At 42.9% G+C, this 19,911-nt stretch overlaps 1 protein-coding gene and 1 non-coding gene across 5 annotated transcripts in view; both read left to right on the top strand.

Moving 5' to 3' along the window:
- Positions 1–4,228, top strand: part of LOC103349714 (kinesin-like protein KIF22) — a gene marked incomplete at its 5' end in the record, with an annotated part of 4,741 nt that extends 513 nt beyond the window's left edge. Inside the window, 1 exon segment of the mRNA XM_008262526.5 lies at positions 2–4,228. Coding sequence (XP_008260748.4) covers positions 2–447 — 446 coding nt within the window.
- Positions 1–19,911, top strand: part of LOC100346803 (uncharacterized) — a 21,321-nt gene extending 1,410 nt beyond the window's left edge. The window contains exons 1-3 of one of the 4 annotated variants that reach the window (XR_016234783.1): positions 9,928–10,065; positions 12,713–13,726; positions 18,211–18,841. This is a non-coding gene — a transcript (uncharacterized LOC100346803). Of the gene's footprint in view, positions 1–9,927; positions 10,066–12,712; positions 13,727–18,210; positions 19,401–19,865 lie in introns of those variants that run through there. The other 3 variants (XR_016234784.1, XR_016234785.1, XR_016234782.1) reach the window with 3 other exon arrangements.

Raw genomic sequence — 19,911 nt, 5'->3', positions numbered from 1 at the left:
CCGCGCACTAGCATGGTCGCAAAGCCCCTGAAAAAGGCTGTGGTGATGCCCCTGCAACTGATTCAGGAGCAGGCAGCCTCCCCAAGCACGGAAATCCACGTTCTTAAGAAGAGAGGCCGGAAGAGAAAGCCGGAGCCCCTGGATGCCTCGGAGCCCGAGGAGAAGGCTGAGGACGGCTGGGAGCTGCAGATCAGCCCCGAGCTGCTGGCCCGCGGCCGCCAGAAAATCCTGGACTTCCTCAACGAAGGCTCGGCCCGGGATCTGCGCGGCCTGCAGCACATCTGGCAGAAGGCCCAGTTCATCGTGAGCTGGAGGGAGCTCCACGGCCGCTTCAGCCAGGCGGAGGACCTGGAGCGTGTGGAAGGCATATCCGGAAAGCAGATGGAGTCGTTCCTCAAGGCCAACATCCTGGGTCTCGCCGCCAGTCAGCGCTGCAGCCCCTGCTGACCGCTGTCGCCTCCCTCCCCCTTTTTCAATCCTTGTCTAACTGAGTGTTGTGTAAATACAGTTGTTACTCTGGTAAAAAAAAAAAAAAAAAAAAAAAAAAAAAAAAAAAAAAAGCCTGCTGGGCTTGAGAATAACTATGATTATTGTTACTTATTTTAAAAATTTAGAGACCAGCGCTGTGGCGCAGTGGATTAACGCCCTGGCCTGAAGCGCCGGCATCCCATATGGGGGCCAGTTCTAGTCCTGGCTGCTCCACTTCTGATCCAGCTCTCTGCTATGGCCTGGGAAAGCAGTAGAAGATGGCCCAAGGACCATCCCTGCACCCGTGTGGGAGACCCCTAAGAAGCTCCAGGCTCCTGGCTTTGGATCGGCGTAGCTCTGGCCGTTGTGGCCATCTGGGGTGTGAACCAGCAGATGGAAGACTTCTCTTTCTGTCTCTACCTACCTCTCTGTACCTCTCTCTTTGAAAAAAAAGAAAAAGAAAAAAAGAAAGGCAGAGGTACAGAGAGGCAAAGAGAGAGAAGTTTTTCACCTGCTGGCTCACTCCTTGAATGGCTGCAACAGCTGGAACTGGTCTTCCTTCCATTGGTTCACTCCCCGGATGGCCACAACAGACGGAGCTGTGCCAATCCGAAACCAGGTGCTTCTTCCTGGTCTCCCATGCGGGTGCAGGTGCCCAAGCACTTGGACCATCTTCTACTGTTTTCCCAGGCCATCGCAGAGAGCTGGATTGGAAGAGTAGTAGCCTCCAGTAGTAGTAGATTAAGCTGGTCCCTTAATCTGTCTTTGGTAATTACCTATATTGGCACATTTTGTGTTCTGTATGACATTATATTTCTTTCCGGTGTCTCCTCCTTTCAACCTGAAGAACTCCATTTTATATCTTGTAAGGCATGGCTGTTAGAAACGTTTTATCAGTTTTTGTTCATCTGAGAAAAAGAAAGTTTATTTCACCTTCATTTCCTGAGAACTACAAACCAAAATTTCAACAGGCGCTCTTCCTAGAAAGCTTGATTTCCCTATCAAAGAATAATTATAAAGCTGGCAGACTCCAGTTGTCAGGAATGTGGAGAGAGACCTCAATTCATTAGTCATTAAGGGATAGACAGGTTGGGACCAAATGAACTCCTGAACAAAGGAAATTAGAACACTTGGCCGACGCTGCGGCTCAATAAACTAACCCTCCGCCTGCGGCACCCGCACACCGGGTTCTAATCCCGGTGCAATGTGCCGGCCGCGGCGGCCATTGGAGGGTGAACCAACAGCAAAAGGAAGACTCCTTCCCAGGACAAGACTTGGACTTCTGCTTTCAGTCATCACTGAGGAAGTAATACTAGAATATTCTCAGATTTTAAACAACTACAAAACTGTATAAAATGTATGAATCAAGTAGTTTTTTGAAAGATTTATTTATTTACTTAGAAGTAGAGTTACAGGCAGAGAGAGGGAGTGACAGAGATCTTCAGTCTGCTAGTTCACTGCACAAATGGCTGCAATGGCCAGAGCTGGGCTGATCTAAAGCCAGGAGCCAGGAGCTTCTTCTGGGTCTCCCACGCAGGTGCAGGGACCCAAGCATTTGGGCCATCTTCTACTGCTTTCCCAGGCCATAAGCAGAGAGTAGGATCAGAAGTAGAGCAGCTGGGACTAGAACCGGCACCCATATGGGATGCCAGCGGGCAGGCAGAGCCCACTAAGCCACAGCACTGGCCCCTGAATCAAGTATTTTAAAACATGAACAGTGGCCAATCTAGGACACACACGAGAGGGGAAAATACATGAGATGAACTCCTCAGTCACTGTGGTCCTCTGTCCAGAAAGTTTCCCAACCACAGAATCCAGAGGTCAAGCCCAAGCTTCATCTGTGAAGATGAGCGGAGAGTCTAGGACACCTCCATGATTGTATTCTGTGTTTCTCCATGTATTTACCTTTATCAGCAAGCTTTGTTCTTTCGTGTGCTTTGTGTCATTTGTCAGAATTCTTTTGTTTCAACTTGAAGTATTTCTGGTAAAGCATGTCCTAGGTAATAAACTATCTTAGCTTTTGTTAATCTAGGAAAGTATTTATCTCTCCTTTATTTTTGAAGGATAATTTTTGCCAGATACAGTTCAACTTGAAGTATTTCTGGTAAAGTATGTCCTAGGTAATAAACTATCTTAGCTTTTGTTAATCTAGGAAAGTATTTATCTCTCCTTTATTTTTGAAGGATAATTTGTGCCAGATACAGTATTCTTGGTGGCAGATTTTTTTTTCTTCAGTAACTTTGTCACCCAACTCCCTTCTGACCTCTGAGGTTTCTGCTGAGAAATCTGATAGCCTTCGGACTTGCGTGTGACAAGTCATTTTTCTCTTACTGGCTATGAAATCCTTTGTGTGTGACTTTTGACGATTTGATTATAATATGTGTCAGTATAGATTTCTTTGGGCTTATTTTGGTTGGATTTGTTAGCCTTTTGAACCTAAATGTCCGTTTTCCTTCCTCAAATTTGCGGGGCTACAATTTCTTTAAATAACCTTTCTGCCTGTTTCTTTCTTCAACCTGTTAAAATGCTTTAATGAGTATATTGGTCCACCTAATGATGTCTTATAAATCCCATAAGCTCAGATCCTTAGGGGCGGACTAATTGGCTGGCATTACCGCTTACAAAAGTGTTTTGAGGGGCCTGTGCCGTGGCGCAGAGGGTTAAAACCCTGGCCTGCAGTGCCACATTCTATACAGGCGCCCATTTGAGTCCTGGCTGCCCCACTTTGGATCCAGCTCTCCACTAATGCACCTGAGAAAGCAATAGAAGATGGCCCAAGTCCTTGGATCCCCTGCACCAACATGGGAGACCTGGAATAAGCTCAGATCAGCACAGCTCAGCTCCTGCCATTGCGGTTATTTGGGGAGTTAACCAGCGGGTGGAAGGCCTCTCTCTGTAACTCTTTCAAATAAATAAGATAAAAAATTTCTTTAAAAAAGTGTCTTGAACTTAATGGAGCTTCTGTCGAGAAATAAAGTTTGTATTTTTTTAACTCCATTGTCATAAAGTTTTAAAATTCCCCTTATAAATACAGTAACACAAACTTCAGAGAAGTGATAGATGGAAACAGAATTACAGGGAGGAATGAAGAGAAGCAGGGTGGTGAATCTGTATATAAATATAAAAGACTTTCCTTGTTTTCTTTATTTTCCTTATAAACAAATTTAAAGCAAAAAGAATATCATGTTAACCTGAGACTTAAAATGTGATGACAATGGCATTACAAAACATTAGTAATAGCAAAGGAGTCAGTTACACTGTTGTAAGTTTCCATCTATTGTAAGTATGCGTGAAATGGTTGGTAAAATATGAAGTGATATAATTTTATCTCCAGGTAGACTATGATAAATTAAAGATAGGAACTGCATTTCCTATAACAGCCATTAGATGCCTATTTCCACGGCAGCACTCATTTCTTCAGAAATGCGTTTATCATTAAGTGTATGAAGAGGTACTGACATGAGTCTCTCCAAATGCTCTGTTCACATGATTCATATATTTGTAAAATATGAAGACAAGATTGTATATTTTGGCAACAAATGTTTAAACCCATTGTTTTTCTGAATTCTGGCTCTGCTTCTCATATTTTCCTCTCATTGAGTGCCACTGAAACACTGATAAGCAATTTTGGCATCTGGGTAAAAAATGAATCACATTATCTATAATGTGGAAAGGTATTTTGATATGATCTCTTTCTGTCTTTCCCTCTCTTTTTGTAACTCTGCCTTTCAAATAAATAAATAAGTTAAAAAGAAATAAATGATAAATTATAAGACAAAATTATTAAAGAACAAATTAAAATTTAGAAATTAATGGAATTTGAAAACAAAAGTAATAAGGGGACAGTCATATGCCACATTATTATGTTCCAGCTAGCAATAGACTACATATATGACAGTGGTCCTATAAAATTATAGCAGAGCTGACAAATTCCTATTGCCTCACATTTTTCCTGTGTCTTTTCTAGGTTTAGATACACACATTCAATAGAGAAACTCATTGTGTTATAGTTGCCTACTATATGCAGAACAGTAACATGCTGTATAGATCTGCAGCCTACTAGCAATATACCATATACCAGTAATATACCATATAGCCAAGGTGGGTTGTAGGCTGTCCCACCCAGGTTTGTGTAAATACAATGTATTATGTTTACACCTTGACAGAATAGTCTAGCAACACATTCAGAACGTCTCCCTGTCACTAATCATTATGTAACTGTAATCAAGAAAATCAACAGAAATAATTCTGATGTCAGGAAGCAAATTATAACAGAAAAACAGCTTCAGATTATATGAAAGTAGTAGTTTGTTAAGAAGAAAAGCTACATTTTGAATAGAATAATAAATGGGCTCTTGGATTGTTCAGTATAACAAAGAGCAGTGAATCACTCAACACATTTAAATTTTATGCACATTTGACATAAAATATGTCAAGAAAATACAAGATGCCATTGGTAATAAGGACATAAAAGGCCAGCTAGTTAAAAAGTATCAATACAAATTCTTAGATTCTGTCCTTACACAGAAACAAACTCTCCTTAAGTCTCATAGCCCATAATTGCAAAAAACTTAATAGAAGTTTATCCAAATTCAACAATTGAAAGTTGTTTTTCATCATCCATGCTAGAGAAAAGGTTATAAAACTCTTTCTAGAATCATTTAAATTAATAAAATCAACATACAAAGAAGCAGTGAAGAATATAAAGCCAATTAAATAGGAAAAAATATTGGAGTTGTGGCAGACAGCTCAACAAAAATATTATTTTTATGACTTTTGTTTATGATCTTTGGAAGGCTAAAAAGTTTGTAGTGCCATGTGATTTCCCATTCTGCATTGCCATTTTAGTACCTATGTTTGTATTTGTTATTTTGAAACATTTTCCTTAAAGAAGGTCTCCCAAATGATAGAAGCTGGATCTCCCTCTGTCTGTATTTCTGTTTGTATTGTAAGATTCCTGAGGGTGGGAACCTTATGTGCATTATTATTCTATCCAGTTCCCAGAGCAAACTCTTGGCACAAAGATTGCATTCAATGTGAATTTGTATAATGAAAAATTAATTTAAAAAATCTATTCAACCTTTGACGACAGATTATCATCTATGCCTCTCCATTTCTATGTCTACCACCTTGATTCATGCCCTTACTATTTTCACCCTGAATTCTTGAAGTAGTCAAACTGGTGTCTCTCCCAGTAGTCTCAGCTCTTTAGTCTATCCTCTATAAGGCTGCCACAACGTTTTCAGATGCAAATTCAAACATATTGTCCAAGGTGCCCCGTTCTGATCTGCCCAATTTTTTGGATACCCCGAAGTATCTCCCCCCAAGTCTTACCTTTATACCTTCTATTCTCTCTTCCAGAAATTTCTTTCCTTTGCTCCTTTCCCTGTGTACACTGGCAAATCTCTACTGCTCTTGTTCTGTTCTGATAGCTTCCCTCTCCCATGCCACGAATGCGACCTAATACGCGCATTTACTGTGTTCCAAGGACTCTTCTAATCGCCGTGTAAACCTTTATTTTCTTTTCCTTCATTTCGTACACGTCAGTTTTATGTCGTTAGTTGTTCACATGTCTATCTCCTTAGATTTTGAGATTCCAAGAAAAATAGGTTGAGAGCAAACAGAATGACAAAACAACAAAACAACTCTGTGGCCTCATTTCCACCACTGCCATCTCCCCTTTGCGATGTCCAAAAAAGCAGAGGAGGAGGCTGAGACTGGGAGGAACGGGTGAGAAGTTTGAGTACAGGAACTCTGACTCCCAGATGACCGGACAGCCAGATTTCTCCGCCTGGTAACCAGTCATCAAGACGCAACAACCTCCGGAATTCCTGGAGAGTTAAGAGAGCTAGAAAGGTAAGTTGCTCGACTTTGGCAGCAGGACTCAGGGCGGTGACGCACTTCCGGCCTTTGTGGTTCGTCGGTTGTCGGAACGCTGCAACCAGGCAACCGGATCTGGAGCTTCCCAGCGACCCACGGGCGAGTTTCGGCCCTCAGTTGGACCCCTCAGGCTGTGGTGTCTGGGGTGGTCCGGGGGCACGCTCGCTGGCCTGGAACCCGGAGCAGCTGGAGGAGGTTGCTTCCCGCCCTCCCTGGGGTGGTGGAGAGACTTCTAGAGGAGGGCAGAACAAGACCCAGTTCCCAGCAGATGTCTTGTGCAACTTTTTACCAACCAGGGTCCAATCGTGGCGAGATCATTAAGTCTCTTTCAGTGTAGAGTAGCCCTACCCCTGTTCCTCCCTGCTTCCTGTCCCATTGCCTTATTGAAGAGGAGAGGCTGTCAGTCCTCCCTCCATAGCGTACTCCCATTTCTGGGTTTGCTCCTCTATTTCCTTGTCGTTGTAATTGGTATCCTTAGGGATTTATTTTTACAATACAGGTGGCTTATGATTTACATGATCTCTTTATTGTTGCTCAAGCACTGGAACTAATAAGAAAATGTTCTTTTATGCTGCTGCCGCCATTTCTTTAGTTCAAAAAGTGAAAATGGGGACACATGCACTTGTTTCATTCTTTCTTTGCTGCCTGATACATAATAGACTCTTAGTGAATATTTGTGAAATGAACAGTAATGCATAGAAACTGAATACTGAATTTAGGATGAGCTCCTCTGACTTCCAGGAGTATGCCCAGCTTTTATTTCATTGTATTGTAATTGCATCCCATGAGCTGCAAATTCCTATGTATTTCCAGCACTTAGAAGCACAGATCCCTAAATGTCTGTCCAATGACTCAACTGCTTTTACAAAGATTGAGCTATTTCTCCTTTTATTTGTATGTATTGTTCAAAGTTAAATAACTTCAGAGAGCACAGTAACATCTTTCCTAAGTGGAAGTCTTTCCAAATTCAATGCAACAGCTTCCCTCCGCACCTTTCTTTCAACTCTTGCTTTTTCTACTTCCACTCTAGCCTTGCACCCTCATTCCCTCAACTCATTCTCTTTCCAGTATATGAAATATATATACAAATAAGCAATAAACCCAACCTTGATGGTTCCCTTTAAAGCCTTTAGTGGTTTGCCATTGCACTTTTTTGTTTTTAAGATTTTGTTTTTATTTGAGAGTTAGAGTTACAGACAGAGAGAAGGAGTGACAGAGAGAAGAATCTTCTGGTTTACTACCCAAATGACTGCAAAGGCTGGTGCTGGGCTGATCTGAAGCCAGGAGACAGGAGCATCTTCCACTGCTTTCCCAGGCCATTAGCAGAAGGAGAGCTGGATTGGAAGAGGAGCAGCCAGGATATGAACTGGCGCCCATATGGGATACCAGTGCTGCAGGGGGAAGCTCAGCCGACTATGCCACAGCACCGCCCCCAACCATTGCACTTTGAAATTCAAACTCCTTGACAGACTTGGGGGCTCTTGTTTGTCCTGTCAGCCGGTTTCCCAGTCTCTGAGTAATGCACTCCTGTTACTCTTTAGGGTTCAGCTTGAATGTTACCTCATCTCTCACCACCTATCTAAATAGGCCTTCCATTTGATTGATAACTTAGTGCCTACTTTGTATGTCTCATATCACTTATCATGACTCATAATTATTTTATTTTTGTTGCTGCTTTTATTTTTGGTTTCTCTTATCCATTAAAATGTAAGCTCCAGCAAAAACAAACAAACAAACAAACAAAAATGCTGGTTCTATCTTTTTCATCCTTGTAGCCTTGGTGCCTTGCAAAGTGCATGGCATGTCAGGAGTGCTCAGTGAATATTTATGCACTAAGACAAGTGAGTAAATGGCAGTATCTGTCTAGATCATAACCAGGACACCAAGAAAAACTAAAAAGAAAATTCTTCTTAGAGCTCGTTAATATAAACAATACTCAAATTCTCCACTGTGTTAAACACAGAAGGCTTAATTTTATGTGGTAGTTTGGAAATAAACATAAAAACTAATTGGGTCTGGGGCAGGTGTTGTGGCACAATAGGTTGAACCACTACTTGGGATGCCCACATTCCATATCAGAATGTTGGCTTGAGTCCTCGCTGCTCTGCTTCTGATCCAGCTCCCTGCCAATGTACCGGGGAAGCAGCAGATGATCGCTCAAGTGCTTGAGTCCCTGCCACCCACATGGGAGACCTGGATGGAGTTCCTGGTCGGGGCTGTTTGCAGCTACCTGGGGAGTGAACCAGTGGATGGAAATCCTCTCTCTCTCTCTTTCTCTCTCTCTCTTTTTCCATGTCTCTCCTTCTCTCTGTCACTCTGCCTTTCAACTAGATAAATAATTTTTTTAAAGTATTGGATCTCATTAAATAAATATAGAGTTTGTAGAGTGTTTGACAATTCACTTGACGTAGGGAAAGCATATCAAAATAGTGCTGCCTTAAGTAAAATACAGATTTATCAATTGGAGCACTTGTGAAGGTAGGTAGACTGAGTTTTCTCTTTCTCTCTCACTATATTTTTGCCTTTAAATTTTATTTCATTATTTTTTACATTAAAAATCTTAAGTGTATAAATATAAGAACAATATAATCAGCACCATATACTGCCTCTTAGCTTTAAGTTTTCCAAAAATTATCATTATTCTTGTTTAAAAGATTTATTTATGTATTTTTAAGGTGGAAAGAGAGAGAGGAAGAGAGAAGGAGAGAGCGAGCAAGCAAGTGTTTTTTTTTTTTTTTCTATCCTCTGGTTCACTCCCCAAATGGCTGCAAAAGCCAGAGCTGGGCCAATCTGAAGCCAGGAGCCAGGAGCCTTTCCCACGTGGGTGCAAGGGCCCAAGTACTTGGGCCATCTTCCACTGCTTTCCCAGGCACTTTTGCAGGGAGCTGTATTGGAAGCAGAGCAGTCGGGATTCGAACCAGTGCCCATATGGAACGCGGACACTGCAGACAAGGCTTAACCTTCTATGCCACAGTGTCAGCCTCTGTCATTATTTACTTCAGCTATTGGAAAAATCATTATAGTTGCACTTGTGGCCTTTGTGTTTCCCTTGCCACGTCTGAGAGAGAACTGCCTTGTGAGTTCAGTATTTCTTTTTCCTGAATATTTTGATGATATGCCTTTTTATATTCATTTTTTGTAAAACTTTCTATATTGCATTTCACCTGCCCCGATTTGGAAGCTAGGCACTGTATTCCTAATATTGTTTTCTTTTTGTCTAATACTTTATTAAATTATATCATATTTATAGTAAAGTGCACAAATTTTTTGTTTACATTTGAAGAATTGTTATAAAGGAAATAGACTTTATGTAAGCACCATCACCAAGATCAATAAACATAAATAGTACCCTAGTAGCCCTCATACTACCCTTCCTACTCATTTTCCCCCACCAAAGGTAACTACTGTGTGCATCCTATCACAAAAAGCTATCAGTAGATTATTTCTATCTGCTTTTGTATTAGTTTTCTATTGCTTTGTTACAAATTACCACAAATTTAGCAACTTAAAACAACGGTCAGTTGTTAGTGCACAATTCTGTAGGTCAGAAGTTTGGCATAACCTGGCTGGTTTCTGTGCTCAGGGTGTGACAAGGTCGAAATCAACATGTCAGCCTTGATCCTGTGTTCTCATGTCCAAGCTCTGGGGAGAAACTGGCTTCCAATCGTGTTCTTGCTGGCAGATTCCAACTTCTCACAGTGTACGACTGAACTCCAGGTAGGACTGAAGCCCCTCTTTCTTTGCTTGGCTGCTAGCCAGTGAGTGACTGGTCTCGGCTTCTGGAGGCAGCTACAATCCTTTTTAGCTCTCTCCATAGTAAAGTTAGCAATCATGCACCAAATCCTTATCATGCTTTGGATCTCTGACTTCCTTCTCTACCATAAGCCAGAGAAAACTCTGCTTTTAATGTAAATAGGTGGGTCCCATTCAAGTAACTCCATATCATAAAGTCAACTGGTTAGTTATCTTACTTACACCCTTCCCTGTATGCGCTATCACAGGAGTAACTTTAGAAGTCCACCTGCTACAATGCTAGTGTTTATTCCACAGTTAATGAACATTTGGGTTAGTTCTACCATGAAGCTGTTAAGAATAAAGCTGCACTGGAAATTCCTATATTTATCTTTTAGTGGACATACACATTTATTTCTTTGAGTATATATCCAGGAGTTGAATTGCTAGGTCATATATATTCAGCTTCTCAAAGAATGATGAGACCATCACTCAATATCTGAAAATAAAAGACAGCTGAAGATGTGTTCTGACTAGGTCCCGAAAAGAAAAAACTACCGATCTTAGAGGGATTTTGAGAAGCATGAGTTCAGTGATTGGTGGATCTTTGTGTGTTTAAGCGGGCTGATGTCATCAGTGGGAGCATAGTTATGGGACAGACTGTTGCTGATTCGTGTCCCTCAGGTTTGTATTGGGATGAGTTCATTCCTTGCTGACTGATTTTCAAAAGCTACTCATTGTCACTAATTGGTTGGCTTGCAAAGCATGTTCTTAGTGAACTGGGATCCAACAGACCACTTATGGGCCACTTGTTTCACAGCCACAGCACAGTCGTCTTTTTCTATGAGTGTGGGAACTTGTTAATTCTCAAGGTTAATAGATAGTTCAATGGATTTGCCAAATGTCTATATCCATTAATCTCTCAATATTAACATGAGAGTTACATTTGTCCCTTCCTCATATACCCTTAAATTATAGGACATATATTTGTCTTTAGACTTTTTCAGTGAATTCTGTTGTCCGGTGTTCATATTCTCCCAACAGCAACTGGACTGAACATCCATTGTATCTTATACATTAGAATTTTAGTTTCACATTCCTCCCATTTTCTTAAAGATTTATTTATTTGAAAGGCAGAGTTGCAGAGAGAGAGACATCTTCCATCTGCTGGTTCACTCCCCAGTTGGCCACAACAGCTGGAGCTGTGCTGATCCGAAGCTAGGAGGCAGGAGCTTCTTCCAGGTCTCCCACATGGGTGCAGTGGCCCAAGGACTTGGGCCATCTTCTATTGCTTTCCCAGGCCATAGCAGAGAGCTATGAAGCAGCTGGGACTCAAACCGGTGCCCATATGGGATAACAGCACTACAGGTGACGGCTTTACCCGACATGCCACAGCGCTGGCCCCCTAACTTCATCTCTTATCTCACATATATTACCCACACTCAACATTCTATGGTTAAGCCACCAAGATCGCCACCTGTTCTTAGAGCCACTACGTACACCCTTCAGTGCCTCTACTCATGTTGTTTGCTTGTTTTATAATGTTGAATCCCCTCCCATCACCCTTTCTATGCCTGATAAATTCTTGTTCATTATTTCAGCCTAATTCAAATGTACTTACTCCTGAGCCACATTCTTTCAATGTCACATAACCAAATCTCCTATTTGTTCCCTGGATATTCAATTGAGGTCTGTATTATATCACATATAAATTCTGGTATTATAGCTAGTCTTAGATGTCCTGTTTACCACCTATACCTAATATGTTAACTCTCTACCAGGCTTTTAAACTACTACTATTTATGTATCTGTTTATCTATTTTTTGGACAAATGTTATTCCAAATATTTTTTTAATTTTTATTTAGAAATATAAATTTCCAAAGTACAGTTTATGGATTACAATGGCTTCCCCCCCCATAATTTCCCTCCCACTTGCACCCCTCCCATCTCCCGCTCCTTCTCCCATTCCATTCACATCAAGATTCATTTTCAATTATCTTTATATACAGAAGATCGATTTAGTATATATTAAGTAAAGATTTCATCAGTTTGCACCCACACAGAAACACAAGGTGTAAAATACTGTTTCAGTACTCGTTATAGCATTACTTCACATTGGACAACACATTAAGGACAGATCCCACATGAGAAGTAAGTACACAGTGACTCCTGTTGTTGACTTAACAATTTGACACTCTTGTTTATGGCATCAGTAATCTCCCTAGGCTCTAGTCATGAGTTGCCAAGGCTATGGAAGCCTTTTGAGTTCGCCAATTTCTGTCTTATTCAGACAGAATGTATTGGCTTGCTGTATTAGTTACTCTAACATCCATTCTGCCACATTTTCTGTTTAGTAGAAGAGAGCCATTATGTATAGCCACACTGAAGGGCAGGGGAATTAGATTCCACCTTTTTAAAACAACGAATATCCACTAAAATGTGGACATATTTTAAACCACCATGTCCAGGTGGGCCTCTTTTGTTTTCCCTTTCTGGAATTAAACTCTGGCCCTTCCGTTGTACCATCTCTCTAAAAAATGTTTTATTTGTTCATGTGATCTCTTTGAGTATTAGCTTGCGATCCAATATCCCTTTTTTGTTTTTTTAAGAATTATTTATTTTATTTGAAAGGCAGAGTTTCTTAGAGGCAGAGAGAGAGAGAGAGAAGCCTTCCACCCACTGGTTCACTCCCCAGATGGCCTGCTGAGCCAATCTGAAGCCAGGAGCTTCTTCCGGGTCTCCCACGTGGGTGCAGGGGCCCAAGGACTTGGGCCATCTTCCACTGCTTTCCCAGGCCATAGCAGAGAGCTGGATTGGAAATGGAGCAGCCAGAATTTGAACCGGCGCTCATATGGGATGCTGGCACTGCAGGCGACGGCTTTACCCGCTATGCCACAGCGCCAGCCCCTCCTATAGTCCTTTTATGAATCTGAATATACCTACCTGCCTCAGGCCTCAGAACAAGAACACGGAGGTTCTGAAGTGCCCTCAGAGAGCAGAAAGAGAAAAGCAGCAGGGAAACCCTGCTGGAGGAAGTCGTCACAGATGCAAGGGATGTGGGAAAAGCTTCACTCAGAATCCAGTCCTCATCCAGCACCACGAATCCGCACTCGGGAAAAGCCATACGAATGCGAAAAGTGTGGGAAGGCCTTCAGCCAGCGGTCAGGCCTGAATGAACTTGAGCGGAGTCACACCCGAGAGAAGCCCTGTCGGTGTAAGGAGTGTGCGAAAGCCTTCTTACTAGACACAGGAGAGTCCGCACAGGGGAGAAGCCGGACGAAGGTGAGGCGTGCGGGACGGCTTTCCGCCTCAGCTCATCCGTGGTTCAGCGCCAGAGGATGCACACCGGAGAGAAGCGCTACCGGTGAACCGAGTGTGGCAAAGCCTTCAGTCGGAATGCGGGGCTCTTCCAGCATCTCCGGGTCCACACTGGCCAGAGACTCTATCCGTGCAGCCAGTGCAGTAAAAGCTTTCGTAGGCGGACACGTCTCACCAAACATCAGAGGAGCCTACTGGAGAGAGGCCGAGCGCGCCAGAGCCTCCAGCCTTCGCTGCAACCTCATTAGGCACTGTAGGATCCACACTCTGGCTCAGCGGGACTGATTCCAGGCACTCCCAGGCTCCTGAGTGGGGCCTGCTTGGAAAGTAAGATTTTTTCTGTTCTTGGCAAATTTATTTTGCGTTGAAAGGCATAGCTTGTCTGCAAGCCTGGATTGGGGGCGGGTGTGGCTCCTTCTTCCTTATCCCTTAGTTTGTTTTTTGATAATTTCCCTTACAGGGATAGAATCGTAACTGGAAAGAAATGTGGTATAGAGGGGGCTGTTCTTGATTAATGTGGAGTACTCAACAACTTTTAAAAGACCAGTATCTGTATGCAGGTCTTTAAGTTGGGTGAGCTCAAAGGATACTTGGAGGTCTTTATATCTGCATGAGTTACATTTGACACAGACAGAAGTTTGGGGAATAAGAATCAGTCATATTCCCGCAGGAGTTACTGCTGTGTGCCCCCCCACCCCCAGGACGCGGTCAGAGATCTCTGGGGTGCTTCATCAGAAGAGGTGACACACTCATTAAGTGGTGGGGACTCTGTAGCCGTGACAGTTTAAGTATCTATGTCCCATTTCAGATCTAACTTCAGATTCTCAGGGCCGGTCAATATTTATAATATTTAAGGTCTCAATTTTTATTAGAAATAATGCCTAAAAGCTTCTGTTCTTCACACTGTACTTCTTTAATTTCCAGATTGTTCTGTCAGCATATGCTTCGCCACTGCCGCTTGGGGGTTAGCTGGTACCTTGGAGTGCCAGCACGAGCAGTATTGTTGAGCCCTAAGGACTCTCTGGCCCTGGAGAGTTTGCATCTTAGGGAGACAGCATGCTCAGGCTGTTTGCTATTAGTGCTTTGGCACAAGGCAGTTGAAATTCAAATCATGACTGTGCCTTTGTAAGCTGTGGGACTTTACATGTAACGGATCTAAACATGCCCCTGCTACAGTCCCCCTCATCTGTAAACTAGGGGAAGAAAACCATAGAACACAAACTTAGAAAACACTGAAAACATAGCTGTCAATAAGTATGCATTGTGATTAACATAAGTCATTTAATACCATTTAGCAAATGTGGGTAGAATTTTAAGTATCATGTTAAAAAACTAAATAGGATATTAAATGTCAGTGCTAACATTCTTATAATTTTCTTCACAGTCAGAATTTGAATCAGAATTTCAGAAGAAAGTTTCAGCTTAAAAGTATACTGTTGTAAACCTTTGAAGTTTATTTTTTTAAAAGTTATGTATATGTATTTTCCTTATAGCCTAGGAACCACACCAAAAAAATTCTTTTAAAATTCCTTTAGGGGCAGGTATTTGGTGCATCCCATATCTGAGTGCTTAGCTTCAAGTCTCCACCAACTTCTGATTCTGGGTTTGTGCTGCTGTGCACCGTGGGAAGCAGCAAGTGATGGCTCAAGACCAAGACTGAGTTCTGGGCTCCTGGCTTCATCCTGTCCAGCCCAGATACTGTGAGCATTTGGAGAGTGGACCAGAGAATGACAGATCTGTGTGTGTGAGTGTGTGTATCTGTCTTTCTCTTTCAATTAAATAAAAGTTAAAATTTTAGAAATACACAAAAATTAAATGCATTTAAGATTTTACTTGCGAATAGAACAATTAGCATTTAGCTAAATTCAGGTGAGAATAATGCTTATCAAATTGCAGACTGCCTTCACATCCCCTGGGATCTTGTCAGAATGGCAGATTTGAATTCTGAAGGCCAGAAGAAGAGCACAAGTCTGCATTTTAAGCAGATCAGTTGACACAAATCCCATATTCATGGAGGCTTATGGTTGAGTATCAAGGTGCTGAACAGTCCTGAGTATGGTTATGGTCCTTATAATATGCTTGAAATGCTAAGCAAATAATAGCCTTCTTCCCATCCTTGAGCCAGCGACCTCTCCATCAGTGTGTAGTCTCTGACCTCTGCTCCCCCACACTGCCCTGCTGCCTGTCCTACCCCAGAGAGACTGGGATGCCTGTGGAAGTGCAGTGGGCAGGGCTTTGAGGAGCAAGGCAGTGTCCTCTGCGTGAGCACAGCAAAATGCAGTGAAATCTTTATCCCGGAGGTCTACTGAGTCCCCATAAGCATTTTCTTTAGGAAAAAGCTGGGCCTTTTTCAGAGCTTTTCCTCTTCCTCATAACAGGTGGCAAAGTCACGATATTCTCATGGTCTCATCCTTTCTTCATTTACTAGAACACAGTTCCCCAGAACACTGCCACACCGAGGACCAAGCACCCATCACATGAATTTTGTGTGACAAGTCATAAATAAACCATAGCAACCTCCCAAGACAGCATCTGCTAAAAAGACAGAAGCTACAGGTCTCTGTCACCTCATCACGGAAGTGACACCCTCTCAACATTGCTGTAGATACTGGTCAGAAGCAAGTGACTTAAAGGACCAGGATATACAAGGCTTTGTATAGGGTCCCTGGGAGATCTTAGAGGCTGCTTTCCATACTTTTCTCCTGTGTCAAGAATCCTAATTCTCATGTATCACTTTTGTGTTTTGATTTTTTTTTGAATTGGATATCTTTTTTTTTTAAGATTTACTTTTTATTTATTTGAAAGACAGCATTAGAGAGAGAGAGAGAGTAGGAAAGACAGAGAGAGAGAGAGAGAGAGAGAGACAGAGACCTTCCACCTACTGGTTCACTCCCCTAAAAGGCCACAACAGCCTGGCCCAGCCTGGCCAAAACTTCTCTCAGGTCTCCCACGTGGGTGCAGGGGCAAAAAGTCCTGGGACATCTTCTGCTGCTTTCCCAGGTGCATTAGCAGAGAGCTGGAATGGAAGTGGAGCAGCTGGGTCTCTAACCTGCACCCATATGGGATGCCAGCAGCACAGGTGCAGGCTTAACCTGCTACGCCACAATGTCAACCCCAATCTTTCTTTCTTAAAAAGAGAATCCCAATGATGACACAGTTGGGCTATCTGCATCCCATATTAGACTGCCTGAGGTTCAGTCTTGGCGCTGCTCCAGACTCCAGCTTCCTGGTAATATGCACCCTGGGAAGCAGCAGGCAATGGCTCAAGTACTTGGGTCCCAGTCACCTTTGTGGGAGAACTGGATTACATTTCTGCCTCTTTGTTGTGGCCCAGTCCTGGCTATGAGGGGCATTTGGGACATGAACCAGTGGATAGGAGAGTGCGTGTTCACTCTGTTTCAGATAAATAAATAACATTTTAAAATCACATGATACGTACATTTAAGACTTCAGTACTATCAAAGTATCTCCAAATTAGCTGTAACAATTTTCATTCCCACCAGTTCAACAGTTATTGCCATATCCTTGCCTATATTTATATTATCAAACTTTTAAATATTTGTAAGGATGTTAGGTGTGTAATTGAATCTTGTTTGTAACACTTGAATACCTTGAAATTATACCTATTTTTGTATGTTTGTTGGCTATTTGTTTTTTTTTTTGTTGTTGTTGTTGTTGTTTTGTTTTTGACAGGTAGAGTTACAGACAGTGAGAGAGAGAGAGAGAGAGAGAGAGAGAGAGAGAGGTCTTCCTTCCGTTGGTTCACTCCCCAGATGGCCACAACGGCTGGAACTGCGCCGATCTGAAGCCAGGAGCCAGGTGCTTCTCCTGGTCTCCCATGAGGGTGCAGGGGCCCAAGGACTTGGGCCATCCTCCACTGCCCTCTTGGGCCACAGCAGAGAGCTGGAGTGGAAGTGGAGCAACCAGGACTAGAACCCGGCGCCCATATGGGATGCCGGCGCTGCAGGCGGAGGATTAACCTAGTGAGCCCTGGCGCCAGCCCCAGCTATTTGCTTTCTTTCTCTATGAATTACTTATTCATATTCTTTGTTCAGGTTTTTAATTTTTTTTTTTTTGAGATTTATTTGAAAAGGCAGAGTGACAAGAGAGGGAGTGACAAAGGAAGAGATCTTCCATCAGCTGCTTCATTCCTCAAATGGCTGCAACAACTGGGGCTGGTCCAGGCCAAAGGCAGGTGTCCAGAACTCCATTTGGGTCTCTCACATGAGTGGCATATTGTGGCAGGGAGCTGGATCGGAACGGAGCAGCCAGGACATGAACTGCCACCCATATAGGATGCTGATATTGCAGGCATTGGCTTAACCCACTACTACACAATGGTGGCCCCTGGAAATTCTTTTTTTTTTTTTAAGATTTATTTTATTTATTTGAAAGAGTTACAGAGAGAGGTAGAGACAAGAGAGAGAGGTCTTCCAACTGCTGGTTCACTTCCCAAATGGCCGCAGCAGGCGGAGCTGTGCTGATCCAAAGCCAGGAGCCAGGAGTTTCTTCCAGGTCTCCCATGTGGGTGCAGGGGCCCAAGGACTTGGGCCATCTTCGACTGCTTTCCCAAGCCATAGCAGAGAGCTGAATGTGAAGTGGAGCAGCCAGGTCTCGAACCAGCGCCCATATGGGATACCAGCGCTTCAGGCCAGGGCTTTAACCCACTGCACCACAGCACCTGCCCCTGGAAATTCTTAAAGTGGGCAGAAATTATTTACACTTTATATACTAATTCTTTGTCATTATGTGTATTTATATGGATGCATACACATATGTATTTATTCAACATATTTCTTTTAAAAAATTAGGACTACTCCTTGGCGACAAGATGCTCAATGAGAATGTTCCTGAATCCCATCCAATGGGGAGAGTGAACCTGCTACTAAATTATGGAAATTCAGATTATCTGGAGTGCCAAGAAAGTCCAGTTGTGGCCAGTTGGGGTACAGAAAAGGACAGTGAAAGTCAAAGTTGAAAAAACTGGCTTCACATGGATCAGGAATCCAGCCTTCGTGGAATCTTTCACAGGAAGTCTGCAGATAACAGTTCAGACATCTCTGCTGCCAATATTCCCCTGGACTTTGAGTGACTCTGAGACGTCTCTGGGAGCTCAGCCATCAGAGGGTGCAGCCAGAGCCCCACCGCAGGGAGAAGCTCCTGACCATGCCTTGATGAGAGGGCCACCGCCAGAGAATGGATAAGAGCCCGTGGTCTTGTTGGCACAGAAGAGACTGATGGATCAAGGTGGCAGAGGGCAGGTAGAAGACTGGAAGGTCTAAAGCCAGAATGAGGGGCACTAACAGCTTGGGGGGTGCTTTTGACCATGCTGCAGGACCCTGCTGCAGCTATCATGATTGGCGTTTTGCTTTTCACCTTTTGAATGCAACCCCTGTAACCCTTGGATGGTTGGAGTAAAGAACCACGGATTTCTCTCTTCCAGTCCAATATTCCACAAGCTTCTTTAAGAATTTAGCCTTAATTCCTATAATAATTTCAAAAAAAAACGATTCAAGATCCAGCCCATTTCCATAAAAGGGACGTAATCTTGAAGAAAAATTACCTCTGAGGTCAATAGGGGAATTTTTAGTCATGCAACTGTAGCCCATAAAGACCCAGGTCAAATAAGAATCTCCAAAACCAAGTGCTATTCCAAAGAATGGTGAGAAGTAGAATTTCTTCTGAGAGGGACGTACGGCCAGCTGGAGACTTAAAAGTAATCTTTGGGCCCATTTTTATTCGTTTCCCATTTCATAAAACCCTGCTATCATCTCCCACTCTACTAATACGTACAAAATATTTTAACTTAATTGAGAGATGGAGTGCTCCTATCAGCTGGTTGATTCCCCAGATGTCCACAGCTGGGACTCAGCTGCGCTGGAGCCAGGAGTACACGAACCTGGTTGGCAGGGACCCAATTCTCAAGCCATCACTGCTGCCTTCTAGGGCCTCCATTAGCAGGAAGATGGAGTCAGGAGCTGAAGCCGTGGATCAAACCCAGGTACCATGATGGGGGATGTGGACATCTTAAAACTGCTAGGCCAACCCCCTCCTACAAAATATTTATTATTTAAATGAATACATGAAGCTGTATGGGCAGAACATCTACTCCTTCAGAAAACAAAGAATTTATTCTGCTTGGCCTCTTGTTTGTCCTTTCATTTGAGTGGGCTGTGTTCAGTTTACCCAGTACAGACAGGAGAGAATTGGCTATAACCCTCACCATGAAGGAGTATGAACGTGACCTGTGGAGAATGGCTGAATAGGAGCTTAAGATAGCTTCCCATCAGGCAATTACTGTGTGCATACTAATGTATAGCTACCATGACAGTTCTAGACACAACCATGACTCTTAGGGCTGTGCTAAGAACCCTGTGAAGTACCCCCTCACAGCTGGATGGGGCTCCCAGGTTAACTCCGTTTTTTTTTTCTTTTCTCTCTCTCTCTCTCTCTCTCTCTCTCTCAGAATAACCAGGAATTGCTTTGGCTACTTAATAAAGCATCCCATCTCA

The sequence above is a fragment of the Oryctolagus cuniculus genome, chromosome 5 (assembly GCF_051225735.1).
Source record: "Oryctolagus cuniculus isolate XC-2025 breed Fujian yellow rabbit chromosome 5, ASM5122573v1, whole genome shotgun sequence".
NCBI lineage: Eukaryota > Metazoa > Chordata > Mammalia > Lagomorpha > Leporidae > Oryctolagus > Oryctolagus cuniculus.
The sequence above is the reverse complement of the archived record's forward strand: the minus strand, read 5'-3'. Positions and strand labels throughout refer to the sequence as shown.